At 37.2% G+C, this 14,318-nt stretch overlaps 1 protein-coding gene across 1 annotated transcript; it reads right to left on the bottom strand.

Annotated features, from left to right (window-relative positions):
• Window positions 1-2,709: 2,709 nt before the first annotated feature.
• LOC134376942 (olfactory receptor 52J3) lies at window positions 2,710-3,651 on the bottom strand. The gene has a single exon (XM_063095525.1). The coding sequence runs from the start codon at window positions 3,649-3,651 to the stop codon at window positions 2,710-2,712; it is 942 nt and encodes a 313-aa protein (XP_062951595.1).
• Window positions 3,652-14,318: the final 10,667 nt, after the last annotated feature.

Raw genomic sequence — 14,318 nt, 5'->3', positions numbered from 1 at the left:
TGAATTATTAACAGAACAGGCAGATTGCAGTTGACAGCAGGGCTGGGGTGGGGAGTACTGCATGTACCCATGAGAACTGGTGAATCCCAGAGCAAGAAAATATTCAGGAAGATCTTTAGTTGAAATAATTTTTTAAAATATGTATTATGAAATGAATAGGTCATTTAATACTTTTTTTAAATCAGGAAATAAGATTCCAGATAATCGTGTCATCTGAAATTAAGGCTTTTGAGGCAGAAATAAATTTGTAGACTTTATAGGGAGCCAAATGGGAAAATCAACTCAGGAAACACTATCTGACACAGAGTCAGAGAAGTACTCTGAGATCTATTACAAATAACAAAGCTTTTATCCATAGAAAAAAGGCTGAAGAAAACTGAAACCAAAAACAAATATTGTATTGGTCATTTCAAAGTTACTTTCCTTGTAAGGTGGAGACAGGGAGACAAGGATAGGAAAATAACTGATTAGCTAACATCAGGTTACTTAAGGCAAACCTTTTTGTGTAGTATTAAAGCAGAGGGAGCTTCATTACCATATCTACTAAAGATTTAAACTGGCCCTTCAGGGAAACTGACTGTTATCTCTTTGTCCAGACTTCTCAGGAGATTAGACCACAACCTAAGTGACATGAAACCTAGCAGAGGTGACTCCATTTTGATATTTAGTCTGGTCTTTGGGGGCCTAGTAAAGGAATTTAGTCCAAAACTGTGGGATCCTATATTATCTATTTAACAACAACAACATAAACAAGATGAATGCAGTAGAAAACAGAAAATGATAAAAGAGGGCTAATATATTTTTGATGTTCAAAGTAAGATTAGTTTTAAATTAATTTGATTAGAAAACAGAAAGTGAAATTAGAAATGTTAAAATTCTCATAATGCCCAGTGAAAGAAGGGATATAGTGAAAGAAGAGTTATAGAGATATAAGTGATTTTAAACATCAGGGGGCAGGATTTTGAAAAAGGGAAATAAATGGAATAATAGAAAACATCAAAGTTAGAAAAAAGACATTTATTAAATTATGTGAAATTTTAAAAATATTAAATCAAAAACAAAGATCAAGAAAGAAGAAATATACTCTAATTGATTATAATCCTTCTACCTATTAATTCTACTTTAAAATATAAAATCTAAATCAATTACCATAAAAGATAAAACATGCTGCAAGGATGTACAGCACATTTTTAAATTTAAAATTAATAATAAAAATGGCATGCATATCTATTAATAGATGAATACTTAACTAAGATCAATATTATAAAATAAAACAAAATATTTAAATTTATATAAATTAATGAAAAATGATCTAATAAAAATACTATGATTGATTGTAAAACTAAAAATTTTTACTGTGATATTAGCAAAGCACATAATAGACTTTACCTCTGGAAAATTGGAGAGAAACTGTGTTGGAGCAGTGTTAAGGTTCATTTTCACTTTAATGCTCCCTGTAATTTATTAAGCATTATCCCTGTGATGAGTGCAATGTTATAAATTGTTAATTCTGGTTTCCAGGAACAAAGATACTTGTTATATTTTTACTCTGGTTTCTTTTTAAACAACCCACAAAAGTATAAATAATTAAAATTCTAAAAATAACAATAACACTGTGACAAGTTTTATGATGCAAAAGTTTATGGCTTGGTCTTCAAAAATTTTATTATTAAATCAATTGAAAGCCCTGATTCTCACACAAAAAGTGGCTATTCATAGCTTAATATGCTCCTTCTATATTAAAGTCTACTGGGCAACAAGAGATATATCATGGCTCTGGGATGAGAAGACGTAGGTTTTGAAATAGAGTATTTTAAGGTCAAATGTAGAACAAAACTGGATAAAGTGATAGGCAATGGCCAGCATATACTGTACAGATAGAAAAACTCTAAGAAACTAGAGTACAACAAAACCACACTTATGCTTACATTATGGTCCTAAATGCAAACAGCCAATTACTCTTGGTATTAGTGAGAAATAGTTTTGAAATTATGTTTGTTTTGACTATCATTGAACTGAGTTTTATATATTTGGCAGAGAATTTCACTTCAAGCTACAGATTTGGCAATGATTGTTTTCAAACCATGAACTTGGCTTTATAAATACAAGGTTGACAGGCTCAGACATTTGTGTTAATCTGGTTCCTTGATTTATCCCCAGCCATTAAAAGAATTCAAGATGTACAATAGAGACACAATGAAATGTAAATTAGAGAAGTAATCAAATGCATGAATACATGAGTAAATGGAAGAAGGAAAGAAAATAGAACTAAAGAAAAAAGAAAGAAGGAAAGACAGAGAATGAAAAACCAAAAGGGGAGAAGAAGGAATAAAGTATGAAAGTTGTTAAAAGGAACAAATTTCTGGTGCTAGATATCTTTAATCACAGAGCACAAATGACCCAGTATAACATGTCATTTCCCCAGAAAAGAAACAGCCTTATGCTGTCAAGGGTTCTGAGTATGAGTTCATCCAGGCAGAGGCCACACAGCTCTCTTCCAGGAAACTGCTTCCAGGATAGCCCATCAGCTTTTGCACTTCAGCTAAAATGAAGTTTCTGCAAATCTTAGAACCCATTAGTCAATACAAACTAATTTGTATTGCAAGTTGGCAATTATAAGGTGAAGATCAGGAGACATTCCTTCAGGCAAGAACTTATGAATCTTCCCAAGAGGATCAAAATCGTTAGTGAAGGAAGACGATCATAGTCTTAATTTATCTTGAACACAGATAGCACTTGCTCTCTTACTTGTTTGGTTCTCACACCATAAATGATGGGGTTGAGAGAAGGTGGGATAACCACATAGAGATTGGCAATAAGAATGTGAATGTAGCGTGGTATATTGTGTCCAAAGCGGTGAGTGAGGAAAGAGAAGACTGACGGGATATAGAAAACACAGAGGACTCCAACATGAGAGCCACAAGTGCTGAGGGCTTTTAGCCGAGCATCCTGTGTTGGCAGGAGGAAGACAGCATGGAGAATGTAAACATATGAGATGCCAATAAGGACCAAGTTCAGAAGGAAGAGGGAGACAACAAAGAGTCCATAGATAGCATTGATACGGATGTTTCCACAGGACACTTTTGCAATGCCCATGTGCTCACAGTAGGAATGAGCTATTACATGAGCCTGACAAAAGGGCAAGCGGTAGATGAGATAGATAATGGGAAGTGTAAACAGGACTGGGCGAATTACGATACACATTGTGATGCCCAGAAGCACCCGGGAAGTCAGGGTGGTATTGTAGTGGAGTGGAGCACAGATGGCCACATAACGGTCAAAGGCCATAGCCACCAGAACCTCAGCTTCCATTCCAGTGAAGGCATGGATTAAAAACATCTGAGCCACACAAGCTCCAAAGTTAATCTCGTGAGCATCAAACCAGAAGATTCCCAGCATGCGGGGCACAGGGCTCGTAGAAAGGGCCAAATCAATAGTTGAAAGGATGGCCAGAAAGTAGAACATGGGCTCCCGGAGAGTCTGTTCTGTCTTGATGACTAAGAGAATTGTAGCATTGCCCAGCAAGGCCACAAGGTAAACAGAGCAGAAAGGCAGGGAGATCCAGGCATGAAACTTTTCCAGACCTGGGATTCCAATGAGGAAAAAAGTGGCTGGGTGAAAAGTGCTCTTGTTGTTGTAGTATATCATCATGCTCTGCTCAGAAGAGGTGGGGCTCTTTCTCCTGGGGAAAAAGCAAAAGAGAGAGAGAGAGAGAGTAGAGGAAGAAGGGGATAGTATATGAACTCCTTGCTCTGTGTTTCAGCATAGAGTTAAAGTCACATTTGCTATGTGAGTAGACCTGTTTCAGAAGCTCATGCATTCAATAATCCTCTTTAGCCATTTGCATAGGCCAGGACATCGTCAAATGCAGAGTTTTCATTCTGCCACTGACTGAATGGTGGTTTGTAGCAAGGTCAATGCAGATTTCTAATAATTAGGACTTTCTGTTCACTTTAGAAGAGAATAGGATGTCATTCAACCATGGGAATCCACTCTGTGGTGAGTGACACTGGAAACATCTACACTACACAGGGGCCAAGTGAATACACTACAGAGGCAGTCAAAAATGCCTTTAAGAGATATATAACTAAAATTAATCATAGATCTAGGTGTGTAAGCACTTCCACAGTTGAAATCTAAATTCTTCTGACTCCTAATTATTGACTGACATAAAGATACATATGTAAAATCTATGACCCAGTAGCTTCTCATAGACACTAAAACAAGCTATAAAAAACAGAGTCAGATGTTCTCAGACAAATGCTGGCTCCTTGAGATGCCTGGCCAGGATCAGAAATGACAATTTTTCATGATTTACAGACTGCAGGGAGCATCACTTGGGAAAGGAATAAGGAGGGTTGTCTAATGCCATTTGCACACTTCTGTTCATTATCCTCACCACATCAGGTACTCTCAGAGCAGCTGTTAATTTCCCCTGCTATGGAGCCAACACTTGCTTAGTCTCTTCTCCTACCAGTTTAAGACACTGGAAATGTGAGTAGAAGACAACTCTGAAAGCCTCAGATCATTTTGGTACTACAGAAAGTATTTTTTGTTTTTCTTTTGGATAGCAGAGTTTCAATGGAGAAGGAATTTATTTCTGCAATAGCCTAAAGGCAACAGATAAAAATACTTAAGTCATGCATTCAAAATGCTACAAATGAAGCAAGGCACTCAGAATGAGTTATAGAAACTTGTTCCTGGACCCTTGGCACAGCAGTTGTAATTCAAAATAAAGCACAGAGACTCTTGCTTTCATCCTTGGCATAGCTTTGGTTTCTAACCATTTTTTCAATGTTTTTTTTTTTTTCAAGGAAACATATCAAATTGGAAAAATAAAATAAAAATAAACTCCAACCTTTTAAATTTATTGCAACAGAATGAGAATAAGTGCTGCAAAGTGTGGTGACTCTTATTTGTGTTCTGTGAAAACACAGACACCCTGGTTAATTAAAAACTTAATGCCCAGTAGAAAGATAATGTCAAGACCAAGACTACAGAGTCCTTGTTGCTTACTTTGGGGTTACGTCAGGAGCTCACTCTCAACAGTAACAGTAGACTTCCACTAGCTTCATTCATACCTACTGCCATAGAAATCGATTTCATCTAATGCAATTGGTAGGATGATATATTATGCCTTCAATCTTGATGAAAGTGTTCACACATAACTATTTAGTTTAACAATTATGCATTTATGATTTAATACATGCAAATACTTTAATGCACTACGATTTAATGCATAACTTTTTTTTCCTGCCTGGTGCAGATTGGCCACAAGGTCCAGGTCTCAGCCTGCACTGCCCAGGTATCTCTCCTTGTACTGCCACACCTACTCACCAAAAATAGCAGCTGTCACCTCATTCTTCCACAGGAATCATGACTTACACAAAACACCTAGCTGTACAGTACTTACTCCCTTTTCTGGGTAGCACCTTGAAGGCATGTTTATATTTAGGTTTCTAGCACCTCAGGGATATTTCTAAGCATACATCCTGTTTTAATCTCAACTTTAGACGGAGCTCTGGGATTTAGTCCTCAGAGAATGTTCACAAACTTCCAGATAGTGTTTCAGAAACGGAAAAGCTCAAGGAACACAGAAACAAAGTAAAGGGTATGTAAGTATATGTCAAAGGGTGGGAATAAAACATATAGGTATTGTCATTTATACTTGACACATGTAAAAACAGATAATTCCATCTCCACGTGTATGTGACTATAATGCCCAATTCTATGTTAATTTCAAACTTTTTAACTAGTATGATAGGCTTCTTTTATTGTTTTAAATGTCCTATTCTCTTCACTTCTAGTTTTTTTCAACCTTAATATAACTGCTTTGAATTTTTATGCTTAGCGTAAGAACACAGAGCTATGATCCTTTGTCCACACTGTTTTCTGTACATGAATTCCCACCATCACCACGGAAATTTTACATGTGCAACTTGAAAAAATCCTGTTGATAAGAATATAAATTTTCCATCCTGGAGTTTCCATTTCAAATCCTGGCTTTGTCACATACTAGCTGTGGGTCCTTGGGTTACTTATGTATCATTGCAATGCCTCAATTTCCTCAGCTGTAAAGTGGGAATAATAAGAGTACTTCTTTCACCACGTAGATTTAAGATATTAGTTAATTTTTTGAAGTATTTATAACAGTGTACTGTACATAGTAATCAATTATAGTTTATAAAAATTACTATTATTTTACATTTCGGTTCACAGTGACAATGTCATAGATTTGATTTACGGAAAACAATCCAAAGAATCACTTACATCATGAATTCTACAGATATTTTTCTTCTGAACTTCCTAATAATGTTAAACATTTTCTTTCTACTTTTGAAGTCAATTATGTGTACATTGTGTGGTTCCTATTAGAATGTAATTATTTTGAGTGAAAGAATTAGATCTCTTTATTATACAGTTGAGGTTTCTGGAACCTCCTAAAGACAGCATCAGGCTTAAGAAATAAAGCATTGAATATAACACATGGGAAGTAATGCCCTTCATCTGCCCTTGCCAATCTTCTCTATCATTCCATAAATGATTAGAGTTATCTCTTCCAAATTCACAATTTTTGCTTTCTTCTACATAAACAATGAAATATTCTCTTGGATCTAATCAAATTTTCACATCTAATCAAAATCAATCTTGAGGCATTTGTTCAAAGGCACGTTTCTTTTCTCTGTGTGAATGAGGATGCATCTCAAGTTCAGAGCTGCTAAAGGTATCTTGGATCTATGAGGGGAGCTAACCTTAGGGTCAAGATGAGATACAGAATTTTAACACTAAATGTTAAAACAAAATTGGTCCCCAATGCCACAGTACAGTTATTAAGACAACTTACATAAAACTAAACCAACATCTTTATTGTTGTGAGAGCCAATAAATTCTCTTCAATGGTTGAGACAGTCTGAATTATCTTTTCAAAATCTTGTAATGTAAAATATCCCCATAGATACAGATTTCATTATTTGTTTTTCCTTGGGCACTGCCCTCCCCATGGCCTCAGTTCTGTGCTCTACTGTGAACCTGTTTGTCTTCATGTGTTTTGTTAAGAACACACTTTACACACTTTTCTCCTTTTTTTTTTTTTATTGTATAATTTTTTTATTGATACAATTCACACAGCATAAAATTCATTTAAAAAAAATGTACAGTTCAGTAGTTTTTAGTATATTCACCAAGTTGTACAACCATCACACTATGTAATTTCAGAACAGCTATTGTTTTTTAACCCATTTAACTCAACCCCAAAATCTTTACTGAACCTTGCTTGACAAGAGAGAAATCATACCACATAACACTTAGCAACATTTTTTAACAGCCTCTTTCCAAAGTCTCCCACCCTACAACAGCGGCTCAAATCTATTCTCTCTCCTGCAGAACTCCAACTTGGGTGGCTCTCCTCCCCACCCCTCTTTCTTCTCTCAGAGTTTTTGTAACTCCATCTTCCCTGTAGTTCTACATCCTTTCTCACGCCAAGTAATGTATCCTATTCCCACAGTCTCCTTGGTTTGCCAATCATCTCTTTGCTGTATCAGAGACAGCAAGCTGTTTCTCTGAGATCTGTGCTCCGTTTTCATAACGAGGAGGTCTTGCAGAGGATGCTCTGGCCAGGAGCTACATTCCTTAACTCCTCTTGCATCTGGGTAGAGCCACATGGACTAAATAGACTAGTGCCCATCATTCGGAGGTGAATAGAAATGATGTGTCACTTCTAGGCCCAAGTAATTAAGAAGTGGGTATGTCTTCTCTGCCTTCTTTGTTCTTGTCTGCCAGCTGGAAGAAAGGACTCCAAGACTCAGAGATATAGCTGAGCTTCACAGCAGAAGGACTCTGGGCTTGTGGTCCATGAATCATCCCACGGGAGGACACTCATCGAGTATCTGATTGGGATTGAAGTAAACAAGCAATAAAGCTATTCTGTTTATGCCACTGAGAATTGGAGGATGTGTTTATATAGAAGCTAGTTTTGCCTTAACTAGCATACCTGGTCAGTGCACAGAAAACAAAGCCTCCTTTATCCTCAGAAGCCCCCAGAGAGAGAATGATTGTAAATAATCATCCTTTATATAGATTTTTCTGTCACCTCTATATTACTCTTTTTTTTGGCAGCTGGCCCATACAGGGATTGTACCTTTTGGACCTTTGTGTTAACAGCATCTCCATCTGTGACACCAGCACTGTCTCAGACATAATGGTGTGCACTGAGTGGATAACTTTCTTTATAAGCTAGTGCTTCCCAACATTTTGTACATCGTGTGCCCATACAACAACAATATTCGTATGAACAGATAGAGGGACTCCAGCCATCCCAGATCCTGTTTTGCCACCCTGAGGTTCAAAGGCAATAAAAGTTCCCACACATCAGTGACCCACTGCTGCCCATCAGTGGGCTTAGGCACATCTGTTGGAAAGCTCGCGCACATACCATGCTCTTCTTCACCAGATTTGAAAGTTCTCAGTGGAGATCATAAGTACTCTAGTCTCATCAGAAACATACCTTCTTTTAGGATCTGATTATTTTGATGTTGCATGTTGCGGTTTTTTGGCTTCACTTTCAGCAGGTGAATTTTTCTGACCTGCCCCCCCCCAATCTGGAGTGCCTTGTCTAGAGAATACTTTCAGATTCTGTCCAGATCCCCACTTCAGGGCTGATGCACCCAGCTCCCAGCTGCTGAGGACTCACAGCTGTGTCCCTTCATAGGCAATTCCTTTGGCAGAGAACTGCCTGGCCCCAGATTAAGGCCCTTCCCAGGGCTGACCCACAGCCAATGATTGGCTAATGCAGGGATAGAAAGGTCAGGCGCCCTTGCTCTAGATGGAGATAATTCTGAAGGCTCTTTGCAGCTTCGGAGCTCACTATAGGATTGGCTAAGGCCTCAGTTACAACCATATCAAGGGTCAGTTTATTCCTCACACCAATCCTTAAAGGTGTATCTCTGGAAGCATACCCAATAAACCTTCTGTGTACAATTCTCTGTTACCAAGTCTGCTTCCAGGGGACTCAATCTAAGCCACCCCTTCTTTTAGGTTGCTTTAGCATTGTATGCACTTAGTGTCATATACTTTTTACTGTATAAAATGACCAGATTTATAAAAACAAATAGAGTTAACTGTTAAAAGTTAATGGGCTAGTCAGCAGCTAGAACTTCTAGGAAAGACAATAATTCAAAAGAAAAATCTGAGTTTCTCTGAGAAGGGTGAACCCAGAGAGACCAAAAGGTTACCTGTCTTCTGTCTTCTAGGACAAGTCATCTTTTCTTTCTGGATCTTACTTTCTTTATCCATCATTTGATCCTGTGGACACCTAATTGCTCTACTCAGATTTTCTATGATTCTACATTTCTCTGTTTCTCGAAGGCATTGTTTCTCAAACCTGAGCATACATCAAACCTCTTTAAAGGCACTTTAAAACAGATTTCTGGTCCCCACCCCATGAGTTTCTCATTCAGCAAGTCAGGGGTATAGCCCTAGAATTTGCATCTCTAACAAGTTTCAGGTGATGCAGATGGTAATGCTGTTGCTCTAGGATCCATGTTTAGAGAACCACAGTTCTCCGGTATATAAGGGCTCTTTGTCTTCTCAGATGGAAGAAGGACCATTCACAAGTCATAACAGCAGTGGTATTATCACTCAGGGACTTTAAAGAGTTAATTCAGCTTTTTTATTTGCTGAGTGAGTAACTCTCTGCTGAGGAAGAGGGTTCCCAGCCCAGTTAAGGCCTAGATATCTAAAGCTAAATCTTATGTGAAAAAGAGGTCACTTTTTCCAGAGGAGTCTGCAAATATCATAAACCAAATAGATTTTGACTCATGGCAAGTTCCTTAAAGCAGGAGAAGGCAGGGAGGGAAGAAACTGTCTTTTGGAAAGGGTCTTTCTTGAAGCCCCTTGCCACTGGAACGTGATTTGGAATGCTGGCAGAGTTGGAGGCTGAGCCTCGCTTGTTTGCAAGATCTCAGACTTCAGTCCCCAGCATTCTAGGGAAAGTACTATGGCTTTCTGGGCTGTGCTCAGTGCCAGCAAGAGTCATCCACATAGGACTGAGCTGCTGGAAGCATTCTCTTCTCTGGCCCGGGGCCTCTCCACTGAGTGTGTTTTTACTGGACATTGCTGAGGCCTGATAGCCCAGGCGTCAAGGCACTTCCTTCTTTTTTTTTTTTTTTTTTTTTTTTAATTTTATTTTGTCGATATACATTGTAGCTGATTATTGCTCCCCATCACCAAAACCTCCCTCCCTTCTCCCTCCCCCCCTCCCCCCCAACAATGTCCTTTCTGTTTGCTTGTTGTATCAACTTCAAATAATTGTGGTTGTTATATCTTCTTCCCCCCCCCCCCCGGTTTGTGTGTGTGTGTGTGTATGTGTGTGTGTGAATTTATATATTAATTTTTAGCTCCCACCAATAAGTGAGAACATGTGGTATTTCTCTTTCTGTGCCTGACTTGTTTCACTTAATATAATTCTCTCGAGGTCCATCCATGTTGTTGCAAATGGCAGTATTTCATTCATTTTTATAGCTGAGTAGTATTCCATTGTGTAGATGTACCACATTTTCCGTATCCACTCATCTGATGATGGGCATTTGGGCTGGTTCCAACTCTTGGCTATTGTAAAGAGTGCTGCGATGAACATTGGGGAACAGGTATACCTTCGACTTGATGATTTCCATTCCTCTGGGTATATTCCCAACAGTGGGATGGCTGGGTCGTATGGTAGATCTATTTGCAATTGTTTAAGGAACCTCCATACCATTTTCCATAGAGGCTGCACCATTTTGCAGTCCCACCAACAATGGATGAGAGTTCCTTTTTCTCCGCAGCCTCGCCAGCATTTATCGTTCATAGTCTTTTGGATTTTAGCCATCCTAACTGGGGTTAGATGGTATCTCAATGTGGTTTTGATTTGCATTTCCCGGATGCTGAGTGATGTTGAGCATTTTTTCATATGTCTGTTGGCCATTTGGATATCTTCCTTAGAGAAATGCCTACTTAGCTCTTTTGCCCATTTTTTAATTGGGTTGCTTGTTTTCTTCTTGTAAAGTTGTTTGAGTTCCTTATATATTCTGGATATTAATCCTTTGTCAGATGTATATTTTGCAAATATTTTCTCCCACTCTGTTGGTTGTCTTTTAACTCTTTTAATTGTTTCTTTTGCTGTGCAGAAGCTTTTTAGTTTGATATAATCCCATTTGTTTATTTTTCCTTTGGTTGCCCGTGCTTTTGGGGTCGTATTCATGAAGTCTGTGCCCAGTCCTATTTCCTGAAGTGTTTCTCCTATGTTTTCTTTAAGAAGTTTTATGGTCTCAGGGTGTATATTTAAATCCTTAATCCATTTTGAGTTGATTTTAGTATACGGTGAGAGGTCACTTTACACACTTTTCTCCTTTTTGGATTCACTGTTCCTCATCCTTCCTGTCTTCTCATTTCACACATAGCCTGTAGTTTTAGTGGAACACACCCTTGACTAATTTCCAAAAGCAGGATGAATGGAAAGTGTAGTTTCAGAATCTGTGTATGATTGAAAATTATTTTGCCCTTAACTGTGATTGATATTTTGAGTTTAGTCATTATCAGTTGAATTTCATCCCCTCAAAATTCATACGTGGAAGCCTTATACCCTCCGTACCTCACCTTATTTAAAAATAGAGTCATTACAGATGCCGTTAGTTAAGGTTAGGGTGGAATCATAATCCAGTATGACTGGTGTCCTTATAATAGAGTGCCGTGTGAGAAAACAGACAGATTTTTTTTTTAAAAAAATCTATTTTTATTACCAAGCTCAAGTCCGGCCACCAAAACAGAAACAAACAACCCAAAGTCAAATGTTGGTGAAATAGGAAGAAAACTTTATTCAGGATACCAGGTCAAACCCATCTCCTCAGTAAACTTGAAGGAGATGGCTAGACTAAAACCATCTCAAAGGATCAGATTTACTGAGGGGTTTTTGAGGAGGAGATTGAAGAAATGGAAGTCAACAGGAGAAGACAGGGCGGGGGCGGGGGAGGCTCTGCACAAGGTCCAGGTGCAAATTTTCGTCAAGGCTCTGTCTGGCTTCTATTCTCATCCTTGATGTTATTTTGGGGCCCTGAGGGATTTTGATTTGCTTCAGGGTGGCATCAGCATAGTTTTATTTTTCCTTGGTTTCTGAGAATCTGGATAGTACGTGTCTCATAGCAAGTGTACAGCTCCAGGCTGACTGGAGAACAACTTTAAATTTATATAATAATGTCATCCTGCCCAAAGTTCAAAATACCAAGTATCTGCATGAAAAGAGGGAAAACAGAGAAATGCATGCTAAGAAAAAAAAATTTGTTTTTGTTTTTCTTTTTGTTTAATTTTCCTATACCCCGTGTAGTTTTAGTTCCCAACATGTCTTCAGTCTTGCTCATGTCAATATTTTTATTTGTTTAGCAGTTAAATAGTTTATTCTTTTACATAAAGGATTGCTATCAGCAAGTTTTTGTGAATCATCTACTTATGCTTTTTATATATTGATTAGTTATATATTTATTTCCTCAATTACAAAAATCACTGGTTTAGTAATAAAATTAGCTCATTTTTAGTTTCAATAATTTCTTAACTTTATGGTCATTCTGCTTTGAAATTCAATTTTAAACTGTAAATTATATCAATATCTTCTTTTGTTTATCTGTTCCTTCCAAACATAAAAAAGAATTCTGTTTTCTAGAGATTAATAAGTACTAAATTATATTTTTTTCTTATCCTATTTTTGGTTTGATTTATATATCTTTTCTCTCTGATCTATAGGATAACGTGTTCGTGTGTGTGTGTGTGTGTGTGTGTGTGTGTGTGTGTGTGTGTGTGTGTGTGTGTGTGTAGGAATATACTATAAAGAAAGAATATTATGAATCTTTTCTGCTACTTTTTGAACTCATATTTCAGTCACTTTCCAGAGGAGCAGGAGAATGAATTATAGATCTTAATTCCATTAAGTTTTCCCTCATCTCCTGTATTAGATTCTAAGAGTAGAGATATCTAGAATATAAAAGAGGATATTTTGAGGTCAGAGTCTAGGCCTTGAAAGCATTTCATCTGTTTCTGTATTTTATTAAATAATGTCTGTCTCTAGTACCATCTATTCTACTACTGTCTGGCCATCTACATGAGTTCCCATCATGTTCGTCTCTTCAAGCTTTCTACCGTTATCTGTGTGACCGCTTTTGTGACTATGCCAACCTGTGTCTGTAAGTATATCTCAACTGCTTTCTGGTTTTATCTTTCACCGATGCTCACTTTCTCAGTCTTGGAGATTCTGTGCATTTTAATAAGCAATTGTATATCATCCCTGATGTGAAACACAACCGTACAAGATCTTTTAGTAAAGACACTGAAGGATCCCATTTAGATGTGTCCCTTTATCACTGAATTTCATCATGTGGTTCTCAACATATTGAAGGTGTATACAGGGTTGAGCTACTGTATTCAACTCTAGTACAAAATATAATGGGCCCCAATTTTTTTCTTCTTCATTATTGAAAATATTCCTTCCTTTCTTCTCTTTTGAAGCTGTCATTTAGATGAGGGCTTAGCGTGGCTTTTGTATGAGTGCTATCAGTAAAAATGCCAGATAGCTGGCTCTTCTTAATCATAGCATTCTAAAGATGGCTCGCTATTTCCATGAGTATTCACGATCACTACTAAGTAATTATATTTCTAATCCCTGGTGTAATATAATGATATCTTCACCATTTAAGGACGACAAATACAATTCCTAAAGGCTATCGTGTCAATTGATTTCTCATATGTATTTAATAATTGTTTTTCTTAAATGATATTCTTGATACTATTACTGCTCACTGATGTCATTCTGCCATGTTTGGAGCTGTTAAAATAACTTGTATTTTAATGTACTATGTAGATAATGAACAATCCTGTAGGTTAGGACTATAACAGTTGCAAATAGAGGATATGATACAAATTTTAATGAGAAACAACTAATTCAATACTCATAAAAAAGAAGGGAATTTCTGAAAATAATTACACACATTTACACATTTGAAAATATGAAGGAATACAATATTTGATTATCAATAATTTTGTATAAATGAGTGTTGTATCTTCAAATATACTTTATGGTAATGGAGAACAGGAGCATTTTTAGTATATTTGAGTTGCTGTTGACTTCCAAAAACACACAAACATGCACACACTCTGTTTGTGATTATGGGTATATACTTGATCTTTCAGTGCACTTCAGTCATTGCTGATCATGCTAGATCCATGATTCTTTCTTGCAAAATAAATATTTCTTTTATATTTCTTCTTTAGAAATTGCCAACCAAGTTGAACTTACATTG

Source organism: Cynocephalus volans, chromosome 4 (genome assembly GCF_027409185.1).
Source record: "Cynocephalus volans isolate mCynVol1 chromosome 4, mCynVol1.pri, whole genome shotgun sequence".
In the NCBI taxonomy this organism is placed as follows: Eukaryota; Metazoa; Chordata; class Mammalia; order Dermoptera; family Cynocephalidae; genus Cynocephalus; species Cynocephalus volans.
This window is presented reverse-complemented; position numbering and strand designations above follow the sequence as displayed.

Coding starts and splice junctions, on each gene's coding strand:
- LOC134376942 (XM_063095525.1), bottom strand. CDS start 3,651: ATGATGATATACTACAACAACAAGAGCACTTTTCACCCAGCCACTTTT.